Raw genomic sequence first — 27,906 nt, 5'->3', positions numbered from 1 at the left:
TCGCCGAAATGGACCTCTTCGAGGGCGCATCCTTTGTCAATCTTAAAGAACGCTGGTGACGAGCTCACATCGGCCATGTTCTAGCAACACTGTGGGCAGCCAATCAAGACAGACTGCAGAAGAGCAACCATCGGAAAAGAAATGCTATGCGAAGAGGTACAAGTACAAATGTGTGTCTGCGTGTAAGAGGAAAATGTCGGGAGATGCAAGAAGCACCGAACTGCGAAGAGGAGAACTATGGGACATGCTAGATGCTGAGTGCTGGAGCTGCTTCTATAGCAAGTCAAAGTCGTCCAACTCGTCATTATACCTCGCGATAGTCCTCTTAATCTTGCTTGTGTCCACCCAAGTCACGAAGTCCTCCATGTTCCTCGTCACCATGAATGCCGGATCACTGATGGTATCCGGTCCGACCCTAACATGGCCCTGTTCGACGTACTTGACCGCCTGTCCGACCGTTTCCGACATCTTCAACCTGACCATCACCACCGGTAACCTCCTCCTGCAGAACGCCGAGACATTCAACTTGTTGGTGATATCCGACATCTTGGCTCCCGTATCGAGCAGGCCCATGTCGTACAGCTTGGCAAGCATCCCCTGTTCATGCTTGCCCCGGAACGGATCTGCCACCGGCAGGGTGGAGAGACGGAGGGCAAGGTGCCGAAGCTTGCCCACCAGCTTGTTGTACTTGTGATAGTCATCGCGATCTTGAATGTGATAGCGTCGCATCACCTTGACTTCGCGCATGCCCGCATCCTGCTTCCAGTCGAGAAAGTCATGCTTCTTGAGCAGCTTCTGCTCGTGGTGTTTGAGCTGCCTCATCGTGAATGTGCTTGTCGGGTCGGGGTTGGGCTTTGAGGAGGACTGCGATTCAACGGCCTGCTATGGTGGCTGTGGACCGTTCCTAAGGGGGTCCGATCGTGATTGTCTGACGCTTGGAGAATGCTGTAGTGTAGCAAGGTCGTGGCTTAGCGGTCGAGCGAGTACAGTTGCTTGAAGACGGAAGCTTCATGCAAAAGTCAGGATGAAGGTGAGATTTACTCGTCAGGGTCGTGGAGAAAATTTTGGATTCGGGTCTCGGCCACGGCGAATAGAAATTTTAGGCATTGTAAGGAAGCGAGTGTCAACATCTTGGACAAGTTCAGTGCGCGCACAGCATCACCATATGGCTGAGGCCGTGTATTGAGGACGAAAGGCGGGCAATGATGGCATCGCACAGAGAAAAGAAAGCATCAGAGTCCATTATAACAGTACGACAGGAGGAAGAAACTAGGTATATAGAGAACGTAATCAATCAGGCAGGAGGATAAAGTACTTTCAGCGAGCAGATAAAGTTGCGACCAGGCACAGTGTCGACACCGCGCCGACATGGCCTTCAGTTGAGTACCGCCAAGAGCACCACCGCCACCACAAAGCCGACCACCAGCAACAGAATGATGCATCTCCTTCCTGCTTTCCTCTGATACTCATGTGCCACGACCAGCTCCCGATCTGCGCCCGCCGTGTTCTCCGCAATCGAGTTGATGTTGAACTCAATGTTGTCGATCATGCCTCCCTGCTCCTGAACAATGTTGCCAAGGTCACGGAAGATCTCGTTGAGCTCCTGGACGCCGGACTCGATTTCACGGATCTCAGCTTCACGCGAGGTGATGAGCGATTCCTGATACTCAAGATCCGCTTGCGTCGGTCCTTCTGGCAACAGATCGAGCGACTCCGCCTGCAACCCACCTTCCGCGCCGCCGATCGCTGCTGCAGAACGATCAGACTCTTCCGTGTCAATGAGCAGCTGCTGGGAGTTGCGCGACTTGAGCATCTGTCGTTCCTTCTGCTTGTCCTGCTCCAACTTGGCCCGTGTTTTTGCGACTGCCTCCTTCTGGACTCGCTGGAATTGGAGAGCTGCAGCCTGGAAATCGCGTTGTAGCTTGCCTTGCGTCAGCTTAGCACCGCCGTTTGCTGGACCGAGAGGGAAGGTGGACAGCTGCTTGATGTCAGCTGTGGCATCTTTGACGAGTTCGCGCGTGGTCTCTATCAAGTCGTTGATGCGTTTGCTCCAGTCCTGCGCGCCTGCCTTGCCGGACGCGTTTGAGGAGGAGAGTGTGATGAGTTTCTGAATCGCCGTGACATTCGAGTTGATCTTGAAGATCTGGATGCCTATCTTGCTCGAGAGCTTTTCGAACTCTGGTGGAAGTGCCGAGGAGACTTCGTCGCGATACAATGGGAGGGGCGTCTTGCGAGATCCGCCGCTACCACCAGAGCCGCCTCCGCGGGACGAGGAGCCCCGTTCGAGGTCGTTGAAGGACATTAGCACGAGAGCTCAAGAGAGCAAATAGAGGTTCTCGTCCAAAGATGACTAGTGCTGAAGGCGCTTTTTGCGGTGGTGGGAGTCGAAGACGCGCTAATATTGCTAATCTGTAGCAAAGATGAGTGCTCGCTGAAGGACCCTTGCGGATGTCTGTGGTAAGTGTGGTCCGGTGCCGGTACGGCGGCGGTTCGGCTGGCTTGATGAGGCTTCGCAAAGTATGTCAAGTGCCGTGAGTTGTCTGTGTATGAGGAGAGTCGATATGGTGGGAGGATAGTGATGGATGCGAGAAGTGAAGCAAGGGTCCTCCTCCTCGAGCGTCGAAACGTGCTACTGCCGGTGCTGCCTGCCCCTCTGGCTGTTTGCCTGTTGAATGACGCATCAGCCTGTGCTCCCGATGCTGTGTCGAAATTTCGATCCCCGCTCCAACATCTTTTCTTCAAGTCTAACACCCATGCCAGAAAATCGGCCTTGCATGAGCCAAAAATTTCAAGACCCGGCAAAGCACTTTTTTGATTTATTCCAACTGCACCTCGATCCTCCTCCAACTCTCCCTCCCCCCATTGCCTTCGCACCCATATACCCAGCATCACCGGAGGTAGAATCGGATCACGATGGACCAAGAAATGGACCTCACGCTGTCAGGAGCGGCACGTGCTCCAGCTCTTGCATCAACATCAAGCGTCTACCGAGCAAAGGAGCCGTTCCATGTGCAGGTCATTCCGCCGAATGCTCAAGCGAACGCTTCGCCAGCCTACGTCACACATCTCCTCTCGCTCTCGACATCCTTCGGCGTACCAACACTGCTTGCTGTTGCGGACGACAGCACGCTCACGCTGATCGACAAGACGTCGGGTGTTGTTGCCGAGTCGCACCGAGCGTTCAAGGATGCGAGGATCACACAAGCCAAGCCACTCGGCACCGGATCCTCTGCTGGCAGCTTCGTGGCTAGTGTCTCGAACGGTACCGTGGCATGCTGGGACACACGGATTGGATTGACGAAGCCAGTATGGACGCTACAGGGGGCGTCGAAAGCACCGTACCTGTGCGTCGAGCCTTCGCCGAACGACAAGAACACGGTGGTGGCGGGCACAGAGCAGTACGGCCACGGAGACAGTGACATTGACATCTGGGACATTCGCTCCCTAGCAGCACCGAGGAGCAAGTACAACGAGGTGCACAGCGACGACATCACTGTGCTCCAGTATCATCCTGATGCGGCAAATCACGCTGGCATCCTGCTGAGTGGATCTACGGACGGTCTGGTGTCAGCTATCGACACGACCATCGCGGAAGAGGACGATGCGGTGATCTCGGTCGGCAACACGGGCAACTCTGTAGCGAGAGCAGGATGGATTTACTCGACATCATCTGCCGCTGGGTTGTCGAGTACAGCAGGTGCGATGGACACGGCCATGGACGGAGACGAAGAAGCCGACCTTTCCCAAGTCGAGACCGAAGCACGCCGTCGAGCACTGGGCAAGGTGTGGGCGGTAGGAGACATGCAGACGCTCTCTCTCTTCGACGCCGACAAGTTCGATCCCATTCTGGTCACCACAGACGTTCGATCGTCTTCGTCCCTCCGACCACCCTGGTCCACAGACTATGTCATCGACGCTTTCACCACTCTCCCCTCCTTCCCGAACCCCTCGGCGAATGAGGAGGAACAGCTCAAGCTCTTCGTTGGCAAGTCGGAAGGCGCTTTCGCGACCATCTCCGTACCTACTTCAGCCGCGGACGCCACATCAAGTTGGAACCTCCGAGCGGTGTTCCCAGAGCAGGGGGACGGTACCTTTTACGGTCATGCGGACATCATCAGGTCGGTCGAATGGGACGGTGCCACCAACACGCTGTATACTGGTGGCGAGGACGGAAACCTGTGTTTCTGGAACTTTGACTCGACTTCTGGCCAAGCGGTGGCGACAGGATCGATCGCGTTGGGCTCAGCTCCGCCAGTACCAGCAGCGATGTCGTACAACGGAGCTGGAGATGACAGTCAGAGCTCGAGCCGGTCGGGCTCGCGCAACGCTACTCCAGGGCGATCGCAACGATACACGCCGTACAAATAGACAGCCCTCTGTATTGGCTCGGTTGACCACACCTGTCGCGGTTCCATGAATGACTGTATTACTATTGCAGAACAGATTCCGTTCAGAGACTGTGTTGCTGATGCGCCGTGTATGAGAACAGAGGGTATTGAGTCGGAAGTGAGTCGGAAGGCGGACGGAAATGTTATTGCTTTGCAAGAGCAGGTCTTGCATCGAAGCTTCTATTTCCTCCGGCCAGCAGGAGTCGTGGCAGGCGCGGCCGCGGTGGCCTGCATTGGCTGCTGTGCGACCTGCTGCGTGTTGCCCTGGTAGCCGTTGCCACCTGCCTGCACCTGATTCTGAGCCTCGCTCTGTGCCGGGTGGGTATCGTGTGGCGACCTTGGTGTCAGATCCGGCAAACCCTTTGCGATGTTCTCCTCGCCCTTGACCCTGAGCAGCTCCTCGAGCAGCATGGCGTTCCTCGAGTTGGTTCTCCACGCGGCCATCACTACATCGCCCACCAGCGGCACGAAGCCGACACCCGTCGAGACGGCGTTGTTGAAGATCATCTGGCGGATCAACCAGTCCGGCCTGTCCTCGTACTCCTTCTTCACGGGCTTGACCACCAGTGTGTGGTTGAGGATCGCATTGACCAGATCACCCAGACCGGGCACGATACCGATGAAGAACGTCCATCCGAAGCGAAGACCGCAGAGCGAGAAGCCCTTGTCGAGGTAGTGCGCGCGCTTCTTGATCTTCTTCAGCAGCTTGGCTTCGGCGCGTGTGAGACCAGGTGGGAGAGGTCGCTTGCGTCGCTTCTGCTTGCCGTTGGACGCCGTGTAGAATTCGTACAGAGGGTCCTCCGTCTCGTACTTCTTAGCCTGACCAGAGACGAAGCGCTTGGTCACTTTCGAAGCGACGTAGCTAGCCATCTTCGAAGTTGGGCGCTGTGATTTGATGTGTCGAACAGGATGCCAAGCGTGATCCTTGGATGTCTGGGATGATGTCCGCGAGCTAGGATGGGACGAATGAGTTGGTGGTAAGCAAGAAAGGCGCAACTATTTGAGCCAAAGAGTATCATACCCTTTTCAAGCAACACAGAGGGACCCTCGACTCCGCATTCATGCAGCCGAGCCACTGTGCCCTTTCAACCAGCAGCGGAGGGCTGAGTGTGTTTCTTTCCTAGCACAGCCAACGCCGGCGCTATTTTTGGTGGTGGCTGTGACGTAGCCTCGCGATCTGGACCCTGCCTTGCACACTAAAGTCACACACCACACAGCCTGACGAGGCGCACTCGAGAACTTCACGTCATGTCTCGGCCAGAGCCGGAATTTCGCATTCATACTCGATGCGAGGGTCTAACAACCTTGCATAGATTTTTTGCCACTGCGGTCGGCCGTGACTCCGAATAGCACTGTCAGCTGAATACACGTCGTGGTATGCTTAGTGCCAACACGATGCTCCATCTCGGTAAATGATCACCCTTCGTTGGTCTCGATCAGTCAAGCTTGTGGACCTAGCTTCAAGTGCTCGCCGTCCGCTGCATGCTGCTTGAGCATCGAGCCAGGGTCAAACTTACACCGCCTGCTTGTCTCGGGTCGGCACACCAATCATGTTTGTCGAGATTGTCAAAGCTTCATTTTTGCCCCGCCTTGTGTGCGATGTTTACAGCGTACAAGGAGAAGGGCGAGGAAACGGCGAGACCAACTGTTCGGAGATGTCGCTCCATGACACCTGCTTTCGAGATAGTCGGGACGCGCTGATTGGAGACGTCATTGCGGCGGAGGACGCACTACATGTAGCCGTACGATATCTTTCGTTCGAAGAAGTCTTCGACAGTCAACGGTTTGACCCACTCCGCTTGTTGAGTGGCCGCTGACTCGGCATGCTCGCGTTTGAGCGACGTGTCCACTAAACAGTCTCTGCGAAACCGCAATCCAAGAGCGTGGTATACAAGGTTGGGACGGAAGTCGCTGACTTCCAGTACCTGAAGTCTGAGAAATCCTCGCTTCTGGCGCAGAGTCGGTGTGTATCTCTTTATGACATCGTCAAGGGTGAGGGAAGTATGGTAAGCTGTCAGGATGTAGATTGTCACGACGCAGTCGCCCCTAAGTAGCTGTTCTGGAATCGAGCACAGAATCGGAATCACCGTGGAATTGAACCATTGCTGGACCTTGTGAGCCTCCAGTACCTGGCATCGTAAGCGTCGAGAGATGAGCTTAAGTTCCTTGAGATTCGGATGGTGCTGCTTGAGGTGACACATGGCAGTCATCAAGTCGGCGTCGATGAATGTACGCGGGTACCACAGCAAAAGCGTGAGCGATTCGAGCGAAGGACATGCGGTCGTCAGGAGGCCACACGTGGCTGTATCACTTCTGCACACCATTGGGGCTATGGTTTGATCCCGAGGTAGATTGCAGGTATCGCGAGGGACGAGGAAGAGGTTGGCGTAGTCATCCGCGGAAATGCCTGAGTTTCCATCCATCAAGAGCACACGTCGTAGACGCGGAAAGCCGACACCGACGTGCTGAATGAGATCCTGGAAGCGGGGCAAGAGCGCCGTTTCGCTCGTTTCCGGCAAGACTTGCAAGAGATGGGAACATGTCGGGTCGAATTGCCAGGGCAAAGCCTTGCCATAATTGCGAAACTGTGCATGGAGACACATTGAATCATCGCTCAAGGTGATGAGCAGGTCATCGATCTGGAGCGTCTCCAAGCTCGGTGCGCTGGCGAGGAGGATGAGAAAGGTGTGAGCGATCTTGCCGATATCCTGACCCGCGTAACAGCTTGAGTCGAGCATTCTATATTTGATTGACAGATGACGAATGTGCGGCAAGAGTACGGCGGATGCGTCTGAAGTCAACGAGGTGATAGGTTTTTGCACTTCAGTCTGCTTTTCCCCGATGGCAAGGAAGGGCAAGAGGCTTGGGGCCATGAGGTCGTGGAAGCGCTTGCTTATGTACGGGAGCGTATATTTGAACCATTTGATGAGGGGGCAGTACACGCAAGCCAAGTCAGGTCTGAGGGTATACGTATGAGCATATCGTAGGCACGAGTGATTTACAGAGTTCCAGAAGATGTCGAGGAAGAGGAAGTGGATGATCAATATGAGAAGCTCGTCCGGGAGACCCATCATCAACGGAGACTTGATGTGAGCAAATTTCAGAGAGCTGCTGGAGGTAGCAAGCGTGCCCACAGGGTCGACATCTTGATGAGTTTCCTTGTCTTCGTGGCTGATCTCGTTGACAGACGGATTGCGCTGAACGTCGAGTGTCTCCGGCTTGGTACTGCCGAAAACAGGCTTGTGCTCTTCTTTTGCCATGTTGGTCAACGCGTGAAGCTGCGTCTCAAAGTCTATCAAAGTTGATTGCTGTTCAAGATGTCGATGAGAGACGGAAGGAAGGAAGCGGCTCGGAGGAGCGGTATCGACTTCTTTGAAGCGCTGGGTCGGCTGCGCGAACGTCTCGACTCAGCCTCAGCTGGACGCTCTTTGCGCAGTCACGTCACGGAGACAACTCAGCCGTGATTTCAGAGAGGAGGTGGGACAAGCGTGCTCACCTTTCGCGCTATGGTCAGACTTCCTATAAGCACATGTGGGACACGCTACAAATGTGGCGCGACGTCATTCTGATATGAAGCTGAGCGACATGCATCGAGCTTGTCGGCTTTGATACAATTACAAGCAGGGATGCCTATGTGGAGCGGAAAAGCTTGGCTGCAGGCGAAGTCGTATCGACTGCTGATGACGACGAATGGCGATGTCTACATGTCACGCCAGGGCACACCTGATCGAAGGCTCCGGTAAGAAGCTCCCTTGCCGTTGCACTCGTCGGCGCAGGCTTTTCCGGTTCTTCCTGGCGCGGATTGAAGCTTGTTGTTCAGTCAAGCAATCGGGATCACCTCGCTAAGCCTCAGAGGAGTCGGCGCCCTAGTCGCTTCCACTTGAGTGTTGTCTTCGACCGAGCAAGTACTGACACCATTGGCATGCAATCGGATCGTCAGCCTTGGCGCAGAGATCTGCTGGCAGGATCTCTTGACAGAGGTGCTTCGGCCAGCATCATGTTGGCCGGACAACCGAGCTTGTCAGCGACCCGCCCTTGCTTCACTAGACACCGAGAAGCGCAGTGATCCGGCTTGCCATTGTCTTGCTCAGCCGATACTCAATTGCGCAAATGCACGGCAGTATCTGCGCCAAACTAGGTTGTGCGGGACCGCTTGAAGCTTGTTCAGCAGCATTGATTTTCGCAGAGCTTTCTTCACTCCACACACATGACACGTTCCGAGCAAAGGACTAGATGCAAGATTGCAGCCCCTCGTGATTCCCGTAGCATCGCTCTCGGAGAACTTTGGTCGTACAAGTACAGAACGATAGTCGCCGGTGACCGGGAGCTCATGTCGACCTCCCGGCGAGATTGGCTGATGACATGCGCGGTAACTTACAACATGGAGGCCAAATTCATGCTGTTGAACAATCTCATCTGGTCACATGAATGCGGTGTGCAGATCGGTCACATCAAGTTGGTTGCACGCCGTGGCACAGGAATGTGCGTCTATCACAGTAGGAACTGTGCAACCAACCCACATGCCTGCAATCTCTACCCTGCTTTCGAATCGATCTATCGTCCTGATGCCTACCATGACCGAGCTCGTCGTCCGAAGAGCAAAAAGCGCTTGTTACCCTATCTTGCAAGTACCGTCTTGCCGGCTGTCACGACGGTCAGGTGCAGATCCCCGTTAGCGACTTCGTAACCGCATCGTTCTTGCCAGCTCACCAACCTTAAGCTTGCGTCGGCGCTGCCGATCCGCTCATCGCCACGGCCTTCGGCGTAGATGAACCGCATCCGCGAGACTCAAGCTCATCAAGCCAGAGACAGTCGCAGACAACTAGGCGCACGCCTCGGATCGGCCTGTCCAGGAATGCCACGGCTACCGGCGACATTGCCGAGAACCACTTCATCCGAAGCCGACCGACTCAGACAGCTTGGACTACCTGTCGTCAAGGCGAGCTCTTCCACTCCCCGGTATTCTATGTAGGTCAACCTGTGTCTTCCTATGCCGAAACACTCGCCAGCCACTTACACTTCATCTACCTGTCTTGCTTCATTCCGAACCTGACCGGTATGTCGACGCTAGACGGCGCAGTCCCGCCCGGCTTAGGCATCACCAAGCTTCGACTCTGGGACGACCTGCACCGGGCGCACTGCGAGACAATGCTTCAGCCCAGCTCGTCCGAATTCTCGGCCTGGAGTGCAGACGACGATACTATCGACACCGTCGAGCGCTACATCCAGCTTTGCACGAATCTGGGGAACCCGTCCACGTCTCGCGATTTGCAGCAGGAGGATTCGGAAGACAGTGACCAGCCACTGGCCGAGCTTGTCAGGACGAAGACACCGCACAGCCAAGAGGAGGGATTGGATGTCTTTCAACAAGCATTGCCCCCGCTGCAATCCGGCTGCCCCGCAACCGTCTCGGAGCAGGATGATGATGACGATCGTCAAGAGAGCATTCTGGATTGGTTGCTTTCTGACCACCAAAGGGACGCTTTATCGAGAAAGGACAGTCTCGAGTCGCTTACGACCCCAGTGGCGGGGCCATCGAGCTGCGCTGGAGGAATACTAATGCCTCCTCCCCCACCGAGACCCGGACCATCTCGACAGAAGCCGCCGCCTTTGGTTGCGAGGATCAAAGCCAAAGCTCGGCGTGCCAGGAGGAAAAAGCAGAAAGCAGAGTACCGACGACACCTCTTCCTCACTCACCTGGTCCAAGGCACCCAACAAGCTCGACGTCAACTGCAAGCATTGGCATCGCCGCTGTCCACGCAAATCGACAAAGGCAAGGCTGTGCAACCTCGTAGTCCGAAATGCTGGAAAGACGAGCACGTGGCGCAGCAAGCACTTATGCACTTTCCAGAATGCGCCGGAATGGACCTCGATAGCTTTGTCGAAATCGTGTTTGACACGGATGCACAGTCGACCGAGGTGACAGCGCCGTCGGATGTATCGGACGACGATCTTGCGTGGGCGACCAGGACAGAGATCGATACGCGCAAGATTCTGCGCGGTGCAGAGGTGATGGTGCCCAAGGGCGTCTTTCGATGGATGGTCGCCAGAGACTTTGCAGAGCGCTGGCCGGACAAGGTGCGTCATGTGCGCGACAATCCTTGGCCTGGACTGGAGAAGGTCTGGGGCGATCCGTCGCTCCAAACACCAAAGGGAGGCATGCGGTACGGAGTCGACGAGGAGCCAATTCGATGGCAGAGCGGTCGCCGGAGCAGATTCATCAGAAGGAAAGCGCCGTGTATTGTAGAGGAACGAGGCGGCGAGATCGTAAATCCGGCAGTTACTGGGCTGGGGATCAGCTTTAGCGATGGCCTAAGCGAGGCAGGTCCGTCCAGTAGCAATGCTCTGGGACTGTCGCTCTCGAGGGCAGCGACGGGTCTGCCGGGTTGGGCCCAGGTCGACCTCTTTGCTGCCATTTCGGAGGATCGTCCCAGACGAGAAGGACCAAAATAGACGAGGATAAGGGAGTGCACGAACGATTCGGGGAACTATATGGACCAGATCTGTTATACTACGCATATGTCTATTTCTTCTCGGCAGTGTCCAACACTGTTCAGAATGGGCATTCACATCGAGTTGAGGCTTGTCAGCGAGTGCGTCACGGTAGCAGTCGATGGACGGCCAGGCCTAACTTACGGATAGTCACGGGTCCTGTCGGAGGCGAAGATCGGCGTAGACCATGAAGCAAGAGGGTAAGCACACGACATCAAGGCAAGAGCCACGCGTTCGGTACACATACCATCATTCGTCAAGGAGACATCCATCATCTCTCCAAACGCGCCATCCTTGATCCTTCTGCTTGAGTAGCTATCGCCAAGCTTCTTGAGCAGCGCCTCGTAGATGACCCTCGCATCGCCCCCACCCATTGCACGGTGAAAGTCGGGCTTGGTCCCCTTGACCGTTCGCGCGAACAGGGTGAACTGCGACACGCAGAGCACTTCGCCGCCAAGCTCGACGACGGAACGCTTCCACGGCTTGCCGCCCCAGACCTGCTCTGCTCTCGCATTGCCACCTTCCTCGCCGTTGGCTGTTGGCACCGCTGCCGGGGTGTCGGAGTTGGTGGAAGATGACGCTTCAGGTTCGTATTGAGGCGGGACAGTGATCTGGTTGGCCTCCTGGTTGTCATTCCACAGCTTGGTATTGAGGATCTTGTTGGCGAGCGGAATGATCTCGGCGGCAGTGTCCTCCGTCGAAATACCGATCAGGGCTACAATGCCGGGGCCGATCTTGGAGACGAGCTTGCCATCGACTGGGTGAGCGCCAAATGAGGGTCAGTACTCGTGCCTACCACACTCGTAACGTGAGATGGACACCTACCATGCACAGTTGCGCCTTTGACGCGCTGCAGAACCGCTCGCATTGTTGCTGAGACGAGAGCTGCAGTGACAGATCTGAAGATGACGGAAGTGCAAGTTCGGGTTTGCGGCTGACGGATCGTAGCCGTATCACCTTTCTTCCCGACACGGCTAAATTGCCGCAGACGCACCGGACAATTCGCCGAGCAAAACCCTTGTTGAACTCGAACTCTCACCTTCATCATCAACCAACACGATCAAGATCCCACCACTTTGCCATTGTCAAAGATGAGGCAAGCTGCATGTCATCGGGACCGACGAGAATGGACCGAAATGAAGGTCGCTGCTCTCGATGCAGGTGAACACCCACCTCGCATTGGCACCCTCATTCAAGCCACGGAGCTGTGGCACCAACGATGAACAGCCCACATACATGCACAGCGATCCGGCGGAAGGGTGTTAGCAGCCAGAGCAGACGCTATGCTCGTCTTCTTCGACCGACTTGCAAAATTTTGTATGCTCTATGGACCTATGCCTGCCTCGAGATGCAATGCAGACCGACACGACCTCGACGAAGCCGGATGCTCGACCACGACTGTACCGACAGCCACGGAACCATAAGCAGCGTGGTCAACACTCGAAGCACCATCGATCTCCGTCCTCGCATGCCTCTTTCGCGTCTGTCAGCTCGGTTTTCGCCGGAACAAGCATGACTGCAGTGCGATCGGCCGTGGTGCCCAGTCCAACCACCTCTCAGCCACAGGCTGCCTCGCCTCTCAACGAACCACCGATAAGCGTCGCACCATCTCCATCAGCGGCATCCCTACCGAATGCAAGCAGCGCAGGCACCAGTCGTGAGCATCACAGCGCCAAGCCTAATCTAGCCATCCTAGCCGGAGCTATTCTTGGTGGCTTGATGCTCCTCCTTCTGATCATCGGGGCTGTCGTCTACTGGTGTGGGCATCGCAAGAAGGAGGCGACGAAGAGTAAGACGGTCCGATTCGCCAAGGGCATCGGAAACACATCCGCCGGCCCCACGAAACGTCCAGATTCCAGCGACTATCCGGACGACGAAAGCAATCACAGCTACCATACTGCATCGCAGGGTCATCAACGAGAACAGCCGCCTGTCGCGAAGCACGAGCAGCCACCGGTGCCTGTTCATGGTGCCGTTCAGATCGAAATGCCACCACACCATCCGATGAGGCGTCGAATAGAGCCGCTAGAAGCGGACCAAATCCAGCTTCGGGACAGAGAGGCTGCGACCATTCGCAAGCCAAGCATCGAAATCGCCGAGAAGACGGCCGACGACGACGACGCGCAAATTGATCGCTGTCTCAGCTACTATCTCAAGCATCACAGGCGTGCGTCCAATCATCCCGACGATGACATACGGGCATCGCTGCCGAGCCAGCTCGAAATGACCCTTTCGCCGACCAAAATCGACGCGCAGGACAGGGGCGATCGTCGCAGCTTGGGCTTCCCAAAGACGGGCAGCCTGTTTCAGAAGATCCGGCGATCACAGATCCGGCTCAACGAAGAAGCTCTCTTTCCCGCCAAAAGGGAGGCCAGACATTCCTCAAGGCGAGTCAGCGAGACGGTGGACACGAGTTTGCGTGATACCGCATCGTCCTCGTATGATCCATCTACGCCTCCGTCCATCGAAAAGGTACCACGGATTAATGTTCCTCTCAATTGGCGCGGGAGCTCGAAGCCCCACCAGGATGAACGAGACGTGCAGGGCTCACCGCCGCACTCGGCGTTCGAGTACGCCTACATGGCTGGTTCGCATCGCTTGCCGTTCGTCCCGGACGATGCGGAGGCCGCTTGGACGCCACCTTGGCAGGATCACTCGCCGTGCAGATCCTCGGCGCTGTCGCCGAGGAGGTCCGGTCCGGAGAGCGTCCGTCAGCGCAGTGCCACTGTGAGTGTAGATTCTGTGAGGAGGTGGCCGATGAGCACTGGCTCGACTGTTCATGGTGCGGAGTGTCCGGGGGAGGATCGCTCGTCCGTGGGTGGGCTCAGCGATGTCACAGCTAAAGGACGCGAGTCGGAGGAGGAGGTGGGCGAGGTGATTCGGTTCTAGGCCGATTTATGTCGATCCGATCGTGTCCTGTCTTCCAACTGAGCTCGACTCTGCCCCTTCAGGTCTGTGCTTCTTGCATTTCATTTTTGATTGCGACTGGGAGGCTGAAATATGCAGGGGTGCCCACAGCTCATAAAGTCGATGTCGGGATGTGTGGTGAGAAGCAAACGACCGTGCACAGGGACTCATACTCTCCATATGCGGGGCTCTCCTGCCATCAAGATCGGTCGTACGCCTCGACAGGCTGAAGCAGCCACGTGATCCCCCATTGCCGAATGTAGTGTGACTGAGGGAGGAAAGACGGGCTTATGAGCTCCGACCTTCATCCGTGCTGGCACCGAACGGGTCCAGAGATACTGCATCTCCCTCATTAAGCTGCAAGCGGCAGGGTCGGCATTCACAATGAGCATGTCGCCCACCCGAGTTCTCAGCAACGATGAGGTGTGAGCTTCTGATTCGACACTCAGACTGGAGGGACAAACTTTTTCACCTTAGCTCAGGCTCCAAGTCAGGGCCTAAAGTCTATGTCGGAACCCCTTGGTCACTCCAGCGAGGACATAGTCTCATCTGGAACGCCCTTGTTCACGCGCCCTTTGTCCTCCTCCTTCCTTCTCCTTCACTGTCCGCAAAGCTAGTTCTGTTTCTCAGACTCGTCCCTCCAACCTCATCTCCTCATCATCAAAGCTTGACGATGAGCAGGCTCGACAGGGATCAAGCTCCGATCGGAGCGGATCAACCTCAGAGTGTGGGTGAGGTGGTGGGGACGGTAGAGATGTTTCCTTCCTCAGCTGTAGCTCAGACCCACGTCCCCGGCGCTGCCCAGCTAGGTACTTTACAGCAACCTCCTCCTCCTTCAGCTGCGTACCATCATCGCCAGTCTTCTATATCTATCTTTCAAAACCCTTCCTTCGACAACAAGCACAGTGCTTACAGAAGCAGAGACAACGGCAAAGCGGCCGTCCCCACCAGTCACCAGCCCGCGCAGCAGCACCAGCAAGTCCCCGAGGTTCAGCCTTCTCACACAACTATCGCAACCACCGACGTGCCAACTAGCTCCCTAGTGGACATGCTGGTCGACGAGACCGTTCCGGTCATTGCGCCTGTCGTCGATGCGGCCATTGAGGCTACCGACAATGGTATCAGCAAAGGCAAGAGTGCCGAAGTCGGGCCACCAACGAATACGACGGCCGAAGCGACCAGCGACGCTGCCTCCAACCCGACCGTCCGAAAAGTGCGGTAAGTTCTCCTTTCGATCAAGGTGCAGCAGGATGACGACGGGATGGCGACGCTTTCCCGCTCTCTCTCTCTCTCTCAGGGTCTCGGTCCATGGTGATTCTGTATCGGGTCGAGGCGACGTCAGATGCGTGGGAAGAATTGCGGCCCGTGATCGGATCGGCGATGCCGATGTGCGATGTCAGCGATGCAGCTTTCTTCTCGGCGTCACATGCTGACCAGAAGCGTCGGTCGTGATGGCGCAAACCAGCCAGGAACGCCTTTGCAGAGCTTTGGTGACCTGTCGGTGAGCCCGCCGTGCCCCGAAAACCGTGACGCAAAGCGGTGGCTGGACCCTCTTTTTTCGCTCTCGCCTTGAGAAAAAAAGTGGCATCGTGGCAGAAAGGGGTCGTCACCCTGCTTTTGCTATGCACACGCTCAAACGCGCCTCTGCGTGCCCTTGGATCGGTGGCTCGGCTTCGAGTCTCTTTAGGCTCTGTCGAGCATGCCGAGCAGCATTCATCGCAACCTGGCAAGGCAGAGGTAGAGACAGTTGCAACAGCTATCTCACGCTCGTCCCTTGGCCGTTGTCAGCCTTTCAAGTTCTGCGCTTCCATCGGTCTGCACGTTGGCGTACAGTCGACAAGAACTCACCACTTCGTCAAGCAAGGAGATGTCGCTAAGCTGGTCCGATGCTGCGTCTCTGCTGGCCGAGAAGCAATGCACGTGCCCCTTGCAGCACGCCCTTCTGCAGAGCGAGCGACACAGCCCGTCCACCGCGTCGGCACTTTCATGCTTCCGCTCGGCTAAAGTCGCAGTCGGGAAGGAGAAGCAAGCGAGTCGTAAGCTCAAGTTTACGACCCGCACAACCCGCCTCCTCGCTGCTGGCAAATGGGCGAAGGCTTGCAAAGTGTCGGACTTTGGAAGTTGGCTTGTCCTCGTGTCCCAGATTTTTGTTGGTTGGTTTCAGTGTTGGAATGCGGGCATGCAGGGTCCGCGTCGAAATGGCGCCGACGCTTCTTCTTGCGCCCGCTTCGGTTGCGCCTCAGCTGTCAAAGTGGCCTGCGGAGCTGCAGCCGAGACGTGGATTCTCCCTTTCTTTGCCAGCTCTCATCGAGCTGCGCAGCCAATTGCAGTGCATCTCAGCACCGAGCTTGGGGGCCTTACCACAGGCCCCTTCTCGCTGCACAGTTAGCGCTTGCTGGCCCCCGTTCGTGGTGGAAGGCGTACATACGGCCACATGGTTGTCGTGCGTCCCGGTTGGAGATTCGCCCCTGCTCGGTGATGGGCTCTGTCGCGATGCAGTCGCTGTGCGGGCCGATGTATGCCTGCGACAGGCTAGTCCGCTTGGGCCAGCTCGCTTCACAGGCTCGTCGGCAGAAATAAAGTTCGCACGGAAGAGCTGAGTGCACCTCTTTTTCGGGCTATTGCGCTTGTGGCGTTACGTTTAGGCTCAGCGCCGACAGTCGGTTGTCAGATACCGTGGCTAGCATCGCTACACTCAGCCGTGGCGCAGCACGCGGCAGCAACCCGACGAGGTGACGGGGTCCACCTTTGCGAACGGAGTTGCCGTGACACTGGACCCTAGATCCCGTGGACAGGTGGTCTTCCACACTTCTCATGCGTCGCTCTGGCCAAGAACGGCTTGCCGCCAGACAGGCTCATGCAGGAGCTGTCCTTCTTCTTATAAGAAGAGCGTTTTCTTGATCCCTTTGTTTGCGGCAACCCCTCTGCTTCCTTTGTCTCTCCCGCTCTCGCCTCTTCCGTGCATAGTCTGGCTCTGCTTGCTACACCCCCACTTCGAGTCGATCTCGAAGCTACTCTCAGACGACAACTTCGCTGCCATTGCATCACTCGCGACGCCGATCGTATATAGACTTCGACCGCCCTCTCGTCGTCATCCTTGTGATCCCCTTCTCGCATCTGCCCAGCCGAGCCGCCTGGACGCTACAATCGCTTCGTCGATTCTGACACACCTCTACCTTTTCCTATCCTCCCTCCTCGCATTCGGCTGCAACCATGGCTCACGTCGACAACACTCGTGTCTTCCTCGACGACCTCGGCTCCCCATCCGACACCGCGCTTCCATACGACCTCTCCAACATGACCATCGCCAACCTTCCTTCTGCGTGCTGCGATGCAACTTCGTATCCGTGCACCATCACCGACTTTGACGCATGCGCATCTACGTCTGCGACCGCTTCTTGCAACACTTCGACAATGCCACTCTCTCGACCCTTTGACCATCGCGCCCCGTACGCACCCGCGGTTGCGGCATCGGGCGTTTCTGCCGTGTCGGTGACCACTCACTCCCATCGACCGCCGTCCAAATCCCACTCGATATCCTCGGTCGAATCGTTGGCTTCATCGTCCACCGATGCGCCTTCCACACCGCCACACGATGCGGACGACATTCAATTCGACATGGCCACCATCGCGAAACCGGCGCGTGCTTCTGCCGACTCGTATCACGTTGGCAATTACATACCTGGCATGCCATCTCAACCATCGCATCTCCCACAAATGTCAAACCAATCGGTCGATGCTGCCACGGACCCTGCTACGGCCACGCCGCACGCCAACAACAATCCTGCTCCCACGCGCGCTCCTGCTGCGGATCCCTCGCACTCTGTCTCGCGGAACGACAAACACAAAAACTCGATCAGCTTCCGCGTCGGTAGCAAGTACAAAGTCTGCGAGATCATCGGCGAAGGTGCTTACGGCGTCGTATGCAGCGCCATCCATCGAGCCACGGGGCAGAAGGTGGCCATCAAGAAGATCCAGCCGTTCGAGCATCAGATGTTTGCTCTGCGCACCTTGCGCGAGCTCAAGCTGCTCCGCTTCTTCCAGGAATGCGACGTCTCGGAGAACATCATCAGCATCCTCGACATTATCAAGCCCAGCACCTACGAGGCCTTCACCGAGGTCTATCTCGTTCAAGAACTCATGGAGACGGACCTGCATCGCGTGATCCGCACTCAAGAGCTGTCGGATGACCACTGTCAGTACTTTACGTATCAGACTCTGCGTGCTCTCAAGCCCATGCACTGCGCCGATGTGATTCATCGCGATCTAAAGCCGAGCAACGTGCTGCTCAACGCCAACTGCGACCTCAAGGTCTGCGACTTTGGTCTGGCGCGCTCGGTGCTCACTGCGGACCAGGATACTGGCTTCATGACCGAGTACGTCGCCACTCGATGGTATCGCGCTCCTGAGATCATGCTCACCTTCAAGCAGTATACCAAAGCCATCGATATCTGGGCTGTCGGCTGCATCCTCGCTGAGATGCTCACCGGTCGACCTCTCTTCCCCGGCCGGGACTACCACCAGCAGCTCTCGCTCATCCTCGACGTCCTCGGAACGCCCACCATCGAGGAGTTTCACAACATCAACAGCCGACGATCGCGCGACTACATCCGCTCCATGCCCATGCGCAAGCGTCGGGACTTCCGCACGCTTTTCCCGAAAGCCTCGCCGGAAGCGATCGACTTCCTCGAGAAGACGCTCACCTTCGACCCGCGCAATCGCCTGTCCGTGGAAGAGTGTCTGTCGCACCCGTACCTCGCGGCTTACCACGACCCCGACGACGAGCCCGGCGCACCCAGGCTCGACCCGGACTTCTTCTACTTTGACATGCAGAAGGAGAGCATCACCAAGGAGGATCTGCGCAAGGAGCTTTGGTACCAGGTGCAGGAGTTCCAGCCGCTTCTTCGCTGAAGCGATGCTTGTATCGGCCATGCCCGGTAGTCAAATCCTCGCGTGTATCTCGCATCTAGCACGTCTCATCACACTTACTATTCGCCACTAATCAGTATCTCGGTCGTCCTGGTGACACCTTGGCCGTCGCATTGTCATCTCGCATCTGTCCTTTCAATCAATGTTGAAGTCTCTTGCATCGTTCGTCTAACTTGTGGCCCGCGTGAGTGATGTGAAAGGTCGGGAACAGCACCGATGATGAGCGTGGGCTGGAGTCAGAGAGCGTGGGTGAGCCACCATCAGCTCGCCGGCCTGCATGTGTGGCCGCCGTGCTCGTGCCAGGACCCTGTCCGAAATCCGAACCGTCAACTCAATTTTTTCCATTTCTTCTCGAGCGGCTCCACAGAAAAATTTCAACCCCACAGAAGCAGCGTGCTTGCAACTCTTTCTCGACTGCTTCACCATCACCATTCACCTCGACATCAAGGCCGTTGCAACCATCTCAATCCGTGAAGATGGCGAAGGCACCTTCCGCGAAAAAGGCTGTGTCCAGCACGAATGGCGCCTCGGGCTCCAGCACGACCTCTGCCCTTGAGCAGGTTCAGGCGCTTCAGTCAGCATTGCTGTCCTCTTCCGACCTCAACCCTCTCTCCGACCTCCTCACGCTGTCCAAGAAGCTCGTCAGAGTGGGGTCAGACCGCTCGTCAAAGGAGAAGAAGGATGCAGCTGTCGCACTTCACCGCGCAGCTCTCGTGCTCGTCAGGGCGATGAAGTCGCTCAGCAGCGAGAACAGGATCCCTTTCGACAAGGACGTTGACCAGGACGGATACATCCTGTCCTACGGTGCCAAGGCTGGCAACAAAGTCGACAACGGAACGTCGGCGAAGGCAAAGGAAGCTCAGAACAAGGTGGAAGACTGGATCAGGATGCGCTGGAACGAGACGATCGAACTGCTCTGTGGCCTGCTCGGTCACGAGGTCGAGGGTCTTCGTCTCGAGGCTTTGCAGATGTTGTTCGAGCTGCAGACTGCTGCGTCGTCTTCTCTATCACGAATCACGGCTGCTGCCTCTGCTGCCAGGGATCAAGCAAGAGCAGCGTCCAGCAGCAGCAAGAAGGACGCAGCCCCGTCGGAATCGCTGCCAATCACCGCCTTGTGGTCGCTTTCGCCTTGGCGTGCGCTCACACTTGCTCTGATCGCAGGCCCGCCCAGCCTCTCGAAGCTCGGGTCTGGAGAAGCAGGCACGAGGCACAAGGTCGTGCGTGTCGACTCTGGCATCCACGAAGACGTTCGAAGCAAGTTCCTAGAAAATGGGCTCGAAGAGTACGACGATGTCCGTTTCGCCACTTTGCGAGAGATCAGCCTGGCTCTGCGCAAGCCTTCGCCTAGCATCGCCGGCAACACTCAGCTTCGAGCGCACACCTTGGCGCTTCTCATCCGGCTTACTGCTATCCCGACAAGTGCAGGCGATCTCAACAACTTCTTGGTCGATGAGCTTTCCAAGTCCCCATCAGGCGGTATCGGCAGCAAAAAGAAGAAGAAGAGCAAGGCTGCAGGTGGCATCACCAACGGGAAGAAAGTGGTCGATGACGGAGACTCGGAAGCGGAAGAGGAGGACGAAGACGACATGGCCGGATGGTTCTCCGACTCAGGTGATGAGGGCGAGGTTCGGGCAGGCGCCACCTCAGATGAGCAGCGACGAGCGGCAGAGAAGAAGTCCGTCGGCGGGCTCGGATCGGCTGCTCGATCGGCGAGCGCGAGCAAACGCAGACAAAGGACGTTCCACGAAGCTCTGCATCACATTGGGGCGCAGCGGTCCGCTTTCTCGACTGCTTGGCTCGACCTCCTTCTGCCACGTCGTCAGACTGAGGAGTCAGCTGCTGCTGCTGGCGTCCCGAAGGGCTCGCTGGTCGGTGGCGAGCTCAGCCTGGCTGCCACGCACGAAGTCCTTGTCCGCTTGCACGCCCAGATCCTCCCTCACTTGACCAAGCCTTCCATGCTGCACGACTTCCTCGTCTCGTGTCTCGACTCACGCGGCGCCACCGCCCTCCTCGCGCTCAACGCCATCTTCACTCTCGTCACCAAGCACAACCTCGACTACCCGCAGTTCTACACTCGACTCTACGCCATGCTCGACGCGTCCGTCCTGCACATGAAGTACCGAGCGCGGTTCTTGCGACTGCTCGAGACGTTCCTCTCCTCGACGCATTTGTCGTCTACCTTGGTAGCGAGTTTCGCCAAGCGACTGTCGCGACTCAGTCTTCGCGCGCCGCCGGCTGCGATCGCGTCGGTGGTGCCGTTCGTCTACAACCTCCTGAAGCGACATCCTCGATGCATGTCGATGGTGCATAGGGAATGGGATGGCGATCGACTCAATATTGGGCCCAGCGGTGTCGCCGATCCGTTTGACGCAGACGAGACGGATCCGCTCAAGACCAATGCGCTGGAGAGCTCGCTCTGGGAGCTGGCTTCGTTCGGCGCCGCAGCCGTTGCAAAGGGCAACAGTGGAGGACCCGCCGTGGATACCGACGACGTCGCACCTGGGGAAGCTCACTATCTCGGCTCGGTGACGAGTCTGGCCAAGATTCTGGCGGAACCGTTCACGCGCGAGCGATACAGCCTCGATGACTTCCTCGATATCACGTACGGGACGCTGTTCGAGACGGAGACGAAGAAGACGCTCCGGTCTGCGGAGGGGCGACAGCGCTTCGCCCCAGCGCTGGCGTACAGCCTGCCCGGCGGCTTCGGCGCTGGCGGCTCGAGCGACAGCACCGCCGCGAACCGCGTTGACATCTTCCCCTCCGAATCAGGGCGCGTGCGCGCACAGCAGAGCCTCCGCGCGGCCGAACAGGAGGAGGAGGCCGAGGTGGAAAGGGAGCGCGAGGAGCGCAAACGCAAGCTCGGACTGACCGATGGCGAGGAGGATGAGGATGAGGACGAGAAGGAGGCAAGAGAGGCGATCGAGGAGCTGAAGAGGGAGGAGAGGGCAAAGAAGAGGAAGGTCGATCAGACGGGTACGCATGATGTTTGCGCTCGGTTGTTCAGCTTTGCTTGACACAGCGATTGTCAGGACGGTCGTCCGAATGGAAATGCGATGCTATCATACGACGTTCTTGGTCGGTACGTGCACACCCAGCGTATTCGACTGATCGGAAAAGTGGGAAGGTCAGCTGGCGTCTTTCTCAAGAGGAAGTGCGCGCGGGCCTCACAGGCTCTATTGCTTGCTCAAGGGGTCCGTGCTCTGGCCCAATCGAGGACAAAGGAGAGGCGTCCTGTCAAAGGGTCCCGAGCGCAGCTTGCAGCCTGCAATGTGACTTCAAAAAGTGGAAAATGGGATTGTTGTCGGTCGCCATGCATAAACCCACCTGCGGACGGCTGAGTTTTGGCCATTGTTCATCAAATCAAGGTTGGGTTGCTATGCGCGCTATTTAAGGCCCCTTTGTTGCTTTTCTTGCATCTTCCCTCCCTTCCTCGAGCTGGAGAGACACTCGCGACTCTCCTTAGTCCCTTCTCGTGGCCATCACCTTCGCTACTACGCCTCTCCCTATCTTCATACTTTCCTTTCCCCCTTCATCCAATCGGCCACAGCATCGCTCTTTCCAATCTCGGCACGACGCCTCACATCTCTGCGCTCCTACTATGAGTCTGCCACCCGGCACAAAGCCACTGGGGGGCGAGCCAGGATCGATGGAGCTATTCACGAACTTAATGGCGGCGCTGTTCGGAATCAGCCCTCCTGCACCGGGACCGGCAACTGCAGCCGATCCCGCGCTCGACCCGACCGGTCACGCAGCGTACGCCGCGCAAATCGCCACCATCAAGCGCCAGAATGCCGAAGCCTTCGCTCAACAGCAGCTCCGCGCATGTCGAGCCGAGCAGTCGGTCGAGGAAGCCCTGTCGCCGCTCGCCACCAAGCACACGAGCCTCCCCATCTACTCGCTCACCCCGCGTCAGGCCACCGACTACACACGCAGCTCGACGCGCTTCACCGCCTACCAAGCCCGGCGCTTTCGCCAAGAGTTGGTCAAGTTCGACGACGATATTCCGGGAAGATTGAAGGCGATGGCCGAGTGGGGCGACTTTATGCTCACCTCCCTGATTGGGGCCGACTGGCCCGTTGTCACGCAGAAGCACCCGAGCGCGTTTGCTACACCGAGCAGCGTCTATTCAGATGCGGGCGGGTATGGAGTTACGATGCGATATGGTCCTCCCGTAGGTCCACCTGTGACGGGTCAGACGGACGCCAACGGCTGGACCACTCTATACCAGGCCGCGGACTATGATGCTAACGGAGTGCGAAAGACTCCAGCTCCGCGAACCAGCAAGAAGGTGAGCAACGCGAAGAAAGCAATCGGCGACGCAGTCAAGGCCAGTTCGACGGCTCCGTCTCAAACTCCTTCTGGAGCAGCCAAGATGCCGTCAAGCAAGCATGACGCCGTTTCCGGCAAGAGCAAGGCTGATGCTGCCAAAAAAGCCGAGCCGAAGGTAGGGCACGACATGGGAAATGATGGAAGCTCGCAGTATCGCCAGGACGACACTTCGTTCCAGGCCATCATGCGGGAGCTGCAGAGCAACGAAGCTGTCATGCAGGGTATCCGCGACTACGAGCAGGAGAAAAGGTATCAATGGGGACTGGACATCCCTCCCGAATACTGGGACTACTACGACGAGGATGGCAACTACATCTTTGGCTTGGATCGCGGCGACAACCATCCCTACGGCGGATACCGTGGTCCTCGGGACGCGGACGACTACAGCCTCACTGCCCTCGGCGAAGACCCATACGACAGCGATCTTATCGACCTAGGCTTCGACGATGATGACGTGTACGGTGACTATGGCGGCACGATGGAGGAAATTATGCTGGCAGAACGAGCTCGACGAGCACAGCAAGCCGAGACGAAGCCGATCAAGAAAAAGAAGAAGAAGAAGGTCAAGAAGACCGGTGCCTCAGTCGCAGCGCCCGACGGTGTGAGTCGCGGCGAAAAGGAACAGGACAAGGTGGCAGGAGGTGACAACGGTGCAAGCTCGACGTCGTCACAGAACAGCACTGGTGCAGGCAAAGTAGGTCCTACCAGCTGGTCCGGGATTGGCGTCACCCTCGCTCCTCCTCCGAAGTCGTCTGCGGCCTGGCAAAAAGTCAGGATTGTGCCATCCGTCCCCACGCCACCCAGACCCTCCGCCACAACCACTACGTCATCTGTCGGTCTCGGCCTAGCCGGCTCTCCGCTCAAACCAGGCAAATTCAGCTACTCTTTTCCCGACACCGGCACGAGCCCTGCAAGCGACACAAAGCCGAAGAGCAAGGGTCCCACGGCTGAAGAGCTGAGGCGCGAGTTCCTGCAAAAGTCCGAGGGCGTCCTTGCAAAGATGAAGGCCAATGCATCTCGGCACCAACAGGCAGGGACGAGCATCAATAAAAATTCTCCTTTCGGTTCTGGTTCCGACGACGCCTTCAAGCTCTCTTTCAAGGTTCCTGGTCCGACCAACACCGTTGATGCAGGAAGATCCAAAGAGACTAGCAGTGGTGCGACGTCAACAACAACAGGTGTCACGACCGCCAAGAGCCTGGGCGGTGCCATCCGTTCCGGAAAAGCAAACTATCCAGCTGCACCAGCCCCGCTGAAGGCGACTCTCCAAAACGACCTGCATCCTGGTGGCGGCAAACGAAGGAAGACCAACGAGATCAGCCTGAGCGAGCCTGGCGCCTTGCCTGCCTCGACCACTGGGACCGATGCCAAGCCGGTCAAGAAGGGCTTCAATGCCACATCGACTCTGACGACAACCGCTCCCGCAACCAAAGCCTTTGCCCACCCTCAGCAAGCCGTCAAGAAAGCAGGGAAGCGAGTGTCAACCAAATCGACCGGCAACTCTACTCCAGCTTCGGCATCGACTGCGGCGAACGCCAAAGGCCAAACAAAAGTGCAACCTCATCATGTTCACACGACGCAAGGACCACAGAAGATCAAGTACCAAATGGTCGTCTTCAGGAAGCCTTTCATGCCGAGCAAGCGTCCCCGTCGAGATTGTTGGCACGCATGGGAATGGCTGTGACCCTATTCGCCTTTATTTGTAGGTCCTTCGCTCAATTCCACGTCCGTATTGTCATATCATTGAGCATAACGTGCAGACTTTTGTGTACGAGACGGAGAGCAACTCTCGAACTTGTGCTTCTCGGCAGATGTGATCGTAGCGAGTGTGACCTTGCAGCAAAATGTGACTATGAAGACACACCGATTTTGTGGCGGGACGGTGGGGAACTCCAAAACAGAACGCTCAGCCATTCTCCCGCGTCCTTCCCCTTCCTCCATCTTCTCACCGTCACCTCTCTGCAAATTTCAGACGACTTGCCGTCTCCTCTGACATCAAGATGTCCTCCTCTGTCGAGCCTACCGCCAGCCCCAAAATCCAGTCGAGTCAGACTTCCGAGTCGAACGCCGGCGTCACTCAGACCGAAGCCACTGCCACCGAGCATCAAACGGCCAGCGTAGCCGAGAAGCCTTCGCTTCACAAATGCACACCTCTCATCGGCGATGGACTTGTTCGCCTTACGAAAGACTTCATCTACAGCATCCAGAATCAGGAGCACCGTGCGATCATGCAATGTCAACTCAACTCCGACAGCTGGGACTCGGCAAAGCACATGCAGACGGTCATGTTCGGACTCCAGGCTGAGGCACGCATCCTTCTCAAGGTGATCGAGGAACTTGACGTCAATCGGGACGGCCAGCCCATCGATTCAGCCTCCAGCACTCTCTCATGTGCCAAGTGCGAGAATCCCAAGAGAACAGAGTTCTACATGCTCGCTCAGCGACTGGCCAATCGCATCGACGGCTCTACCATGGCCTACGATTCCCATCTCAGCTTCGTCGAGATGTTGAAGGACAGAAATGAGGGTCAGATGCTGTATTACAGCATCTCCAGCGAGCTTATGCGCTTCCGCAACGAGGCTTACGAGCTTGAGGAGTTCCTCCTGCAGCTCGATTCCACTCCTGGAAAAGGATCGGAAGAGTGAGGATGGCGCTCGTGCTTTCGGCATGACCAAACGACGCGGCATTTTGACCTGGTCATCATCACAGATCGTCTCAGGTGCCGATGTGCCCTCAATTGAAGTGACTTTCCTATTGATTCTGGAAAGCGTCTTGACGCTACGAGGTCGACTTGTGCTTTTGACATCTCGGACGGAGCTGAGCAGTAATCGTACTATCTGTTTTCCACATCATGAGATTGTAACCGAGCTTCGGATGTGACAGGGCTCAGTGTGACGATATGGAGAAGAAGCGTTGGTGGGGACGTGGCTGAGTCGGGAGCTACACGAGGCGCGTAGCTACGCGCGCGACTGCGGGACCGGATAAGAACGCCCACTCACTTCCCTCCCACCTTCCTTGTTTCCTCCATCTCATCTCCTCTCGCATCTAACGCAACACAATCACATTATCTCCCGCACCTTTCGCAGCACAATCCCACTAACCTCTTGCAACACACTGTCCGGTACAATGTCCTTCACAAGCGAGGAGGCTTTCGAACAGCTAGCTGAGCTGCAGTCCGGCATCGCTGCTGTCTCGCTCGGTGCTGTCGCGGCTCGGGACCAGATCAGAGCTCTGGAAGAGGAGGCTCTTGCCAACTTCAGCCAGCTCGACATCTCCGATTCCGATCTTTTCGCAGCTCTCAAGACTACTTTTGTCAAGAACATTCGACAACTCGAGGTTCTCGCACCAATGATGGTCGCATTCGAACGAGTAAGCAAGGAGCTGGAGGATTGGACGCAAGAACATATGGCGGAGCTCAACGCCGGCGATCCAAACTTCAAAGAGATGTTCAGGAATCGATGCGATGCCCTTCGAAGCAACTTGGATGAGCTTCATTGCTGTTTCGAAGAGTATCGGGCTGAAATTGTCCGCTCCTTAGACGCTGTCTACGAAGAGCACCGGTCAAGCAGCCGAGTCGACTCAAACGCTTGACGAATGACCGCGTCAGTCCTTTTGACGGTCTTCAATATCAAATCGAGAGGATCTCCACGACGACGCTTGCACACCTTTTCCTTCTTGTTCACGTTGCAATCCTCATTTTCTGCCTGAATCCCTTGAACGACGACGAGCTGTATGAGAAGCGTCTCGGTGGGACTGTGCAGCAAACGTGATTGCCCGGAGTGAGGCAGCGTCGGCTGAGTTCATCGCTGAGCGGCGAGACCAAAATTCGAGCGCGTGGCGACTCCAGTCGGTGGGCCTTAAAACAGGAAGAAAATCTTCCTCTCCCGACTTTCATGCCTCCATTCATTGACCTTGCCTTTGCGCGCTAGTAGCTCCACGGTCCTCTTCGCCCCTTCCTCATGTCCTTCATCTTCGCCAAGCTGAGAGATTCTTGGAAGAAGAAGAAGAAGCGTTCTGCCACGACGTCCATCGCCGTTCAAGCTGGTCCTTGCGCCGAGGCCGATGCAATGTCAAGGCCTCCTGCCGCTTCTGGCGATCCAATCGTCACGGACTTCAAAGACGAAGAAGGCTCGACACACGAAGCTGAGAAATCTGAACAGCCCCCTCTTCCCATCGTCAGTCCCGTCTCTCAGGCCGCAACTGCCACGGACGACGTTTCAGCTCAGGACGATCCTCGTGCTGCAATCGTCACCGATGCAGCTAGTCTAGCACCTCAAGCCGATGCACCTCAACAGCAAGCTTTTGCCGAAAGCGGCTCCGCAGCTCTCCACGTCGGAGAGTCTCGATCTGTTGCTACCGACACAAACCACAAAGCAGCTTCGAAGCAGCACTACTCTCCGGACATCGCCAAGATCCTCAAGCGGACCGTGAAGTTCCTCAATGAGGTCGACTACAGAGTCTGCAAGGCTGAGAAATACTGTGATTTTGATCTCGACCCGAAAGACGAGGCAGAGCTCCTATTGGACCACCTCTACGAGTTGTATAATGAAGGGCTGGTTCTGGGCGAACTGATCGCCGAGCTGGTCTCGGAGCTGGCAGCACCTTTGCAAGGCGAGTGGGAAGTGGATTTCGAAGGCGAATTCACTGGTAAGCGGCGACGTCAGTCAACGCGCAGCACACCGACCAAGTTCTAGGCGCATAGCGACGCCATGTCGGAGTCCAGCGTAGCATCGACGTTTCCTCTCTTCTTTCGCCCTCCTCATGTCTCCTTCTCGTACACAACATGATGTCAATCTCCAATTTTTCTACCCTATCAAGGCCTCGATAAGAGCGCAGCTTTCTCGCTCCTGACTGAGGCACA

The 27,906-nt window shown here is 56.7% G+C and overlaps 12 protein-coding genes across 12 annotated transcripts; 8 read left to right on the top strand and 4 right to left on the bottom strand.

Moving 5' to 3' along the window:
- Positions 1 to 273: 273 nt before the first annotated feature.
- Positions 274 to 822, bottom strand: PSEUBRA_004900 (RNA-binding S4 domain protein; the record flags this gene model as incomplete). Its single annotated transcript, XM_016438387.1, has 1 exon — positions 274 to 822. The coding sequence occupies one exon, from the start codon at positions 820 to 822 to the stop codon at positions 274 to 276; it is 549 nt and encodes a 182-aa protein (XP_016290842.1).
- A 553-nt stretch (positions 823 to 1,375) lies between these two features.
- On the bottom strand, positions 1,376 to 2,302 carry PSEUBRA_004899 (Target SNARE coiled-coil domain protein; the record flags this gene model as incomplete). The annotated part of the gene is made up of 1 exon (XM_016438384.1): positions 1,376 to 2,302. One exon carries the CDS (start codon positions 2,300 to 2,302, stop codon positions 1,376 to 1,378), a length of 927 nt encoding a protein of 308 aa, XP_016290841.1.
- A 611-nt stretch (positions 2,303 to 2,913) lies between these two features.
- On the top strand, positions 2,914 to 4,368 carry PSEUBRA_004898 (WD40 repeat; the record flags this gene model as incomplete). The annotated part of the gene is made up of 1 exon (XM_016438391.1): positions 2,914 to 4,368. The coding sequence occupies one exon, from the start codon at positions 2,914 to 2,916 to the stop codon at positions 4,366 to 4,368; it is 1,455 nt and encodes a 484-aa protein (XP_016290840.1).
- A 200-nt stretch (positions 4,369 to 4,568) lies between these two features.
- On the bottom strand, positions 4,569 to 5,258 carry PSEUBRA_004897 (Protein of unknown function DUF4112; the record flags this gene model as incomplete). The annotated part of the gene is made up of 1 exon (XM_016438375.1): positions 4,569 to 5,258. One exon carries the CDS (start codon positions 5,256 to 5,258, stop codon positions 4,569 to 4,571), a length of 690 nt encoding a protein of 229 aa, XP_016290839.1.
- Positions 5,259 to 9,446: 4,188 nt separating this feature from the next.
- PSEUBRA_004896 (uncharacterized protein) lies at positions 9,447 to 10,841 on the top strand (the record flags this gene model as incomplete). Its single annotated transcript, XM_059465412.1, has 1 exon — positions 9,447 to 10,841. The coding sequence occupies one exon, from the start codon at positions 9,447 to 9,449 to the stop codon at positions 10,839 to 10,841; it is 1,395 nt and encodes a 464-aa protein (XP_059321591.1).
- Positions 10,842 to 10,911: 70 nt separating this feature from the next.
- PSEUBRA_004895 (D-tyrosyl-tRNA(Tyr) deacylase) lies at positions 10,912 to 11,748 on the bottom strand (the record flags this gene model as incomplete). The annotated part of the gene is made up of 3 exons (XM_059465411.1): positions 10,912 to 10,937; positions 11,113 to 11,637; positions 11,706 to 11,748. 3 exons carry the CDS (start codon positions 11,746 to 11,748, stop codon positions 10,912 to 10,914), a joined length of 594 nt encoding a protein of 197 aa, XP_059320466.1.
- A 644-nt stretch (positions 11,749 to 12,392) lies between these two features.
- On the top strand, positions 12,393 to 15,009 carry PSEUBRA_004894 (uncharacterized protein; the record flags this gene model as incomplete). Its single annotated transcript, XM_059465410.1, has 2 exons — positions 12,393 to 13,607; positions 14,689 to 15,009. 2 exons carry the CDS (start codon positions 12,393 to 12,395, stop codon positions 15,007 to 15,009), a joined length of 1,536 nt encoding a protein of 511 aa, XP_059320465.1.
- A 1,991-nt stretch (positions 15,010 to 17,000) lies between these two features.
- PSEUBRA_004893 (Protein kinase domain protein) lies at positions 17,001 to 18,698 on the top strand (the record flags this gene model as incomplete). Its single annotated transcript, XM_016438369.1, has 1 exon — positions 17,001 to 18,698. One exon carries the CDS (start codon positions 17,001 to 17,003, stop codon positions 18,696 to 18,698), a length of 1,698 nt encoding a protein of 565 aa, XP_016290836.1.
- A 494-nt stretch (positions 18,699 to 19,192) lies between these two features.
- PSEUBRA_004892 (CCAAT-binding factor) lies at positions 19,193 to 21,730 on the top strand (the record flags this gene model as incomplete). The annotated part of the gene is made up of 1 exon (XM_016438366.1): positions 19,193 to 21,730. One exon carries the CDS (start codon positions 19,193 to 19,195, stop codon positions 21,728 to 21,730), a length of 2,538 nt encoding a protein of 845 aa, XP_016290835.1.
- A 584-nt stretch (positions 21,731 to 22,314) lies between these two features.
- Positions 22,315 to 24,729, top strand: PSEUBRA_004891 (uncharacterized protein; the record flags this gene model as incomplete). Its single annotated transcript, XM_059465408.1, has 1 exon — positions 22,315 to 24,729. One exon carries the CDS (start codon positions 22,315 to 22,317, stop codon positions 24,727 to 24,729), a length of 2,415 nt encoding a protein of 804 aa, XP_059321590.1.
- Positions 24,730 to 25,045: 316 nt separating this feature from the next.
- Positions 25,046 to 25,690, top strand: PSEUBRA_004890 (uncharacterized protein; the record flags this gene model as incomplete). Its single annotated transcript, XM_059465407.1, has 1 exon — positions 25,046 to 25,690. One exon carries the CDS (start codon positions 25,046 to 25,048, stop codon positions 25,688 to 25,690), a length of 645 nt encoding a protein of 214 aa, XP_059321589.1.
- A 481-nt stretch (positions 25,691 to 26,171) lies between these two features.
- On the top strand, positions 26,172 to 27,739 carry PSEUBRA_004889 (uncharacterized protein; the record flags this gene model as incomplete). Its single annotated transcript, XM_059465406.1, has 2 exons — positions 26,172 to 26,414; positions 26,978 to 27,739. The coding sequence occupies 2 exons, from the start codon at positions 26,172 to 26,174 to the stop codon at positions 27,737 to 27,739; spliced, it is 1,005 nt and encodes a 334-aa protein (XP_059321588.1).
- Positions 27,740 to 27,906: the final 167 nt, after the last annotated feature.

This window comes from Kalmanozyma brasiliensis (assembly GCF_000497045.1).
Source record: "Kalmanozyma brasiliensis GHG001 unplaced genomic scaffold PSEUBRA_SCAF4, whole genome shotgun sequence".
In the NCBI taxonomy this organism is placed as follows: Eukaryota; Fungi; Basidiomycota; class Ustilaginomycetes; order Ustilaginales; genus Kalmanozyma; species Kalmanozyma brasiliensis.
Note: the sequence above shows the minus strand (reverse complement) of the source record. Positions and strands in the feature narration are given on the sequence as shown.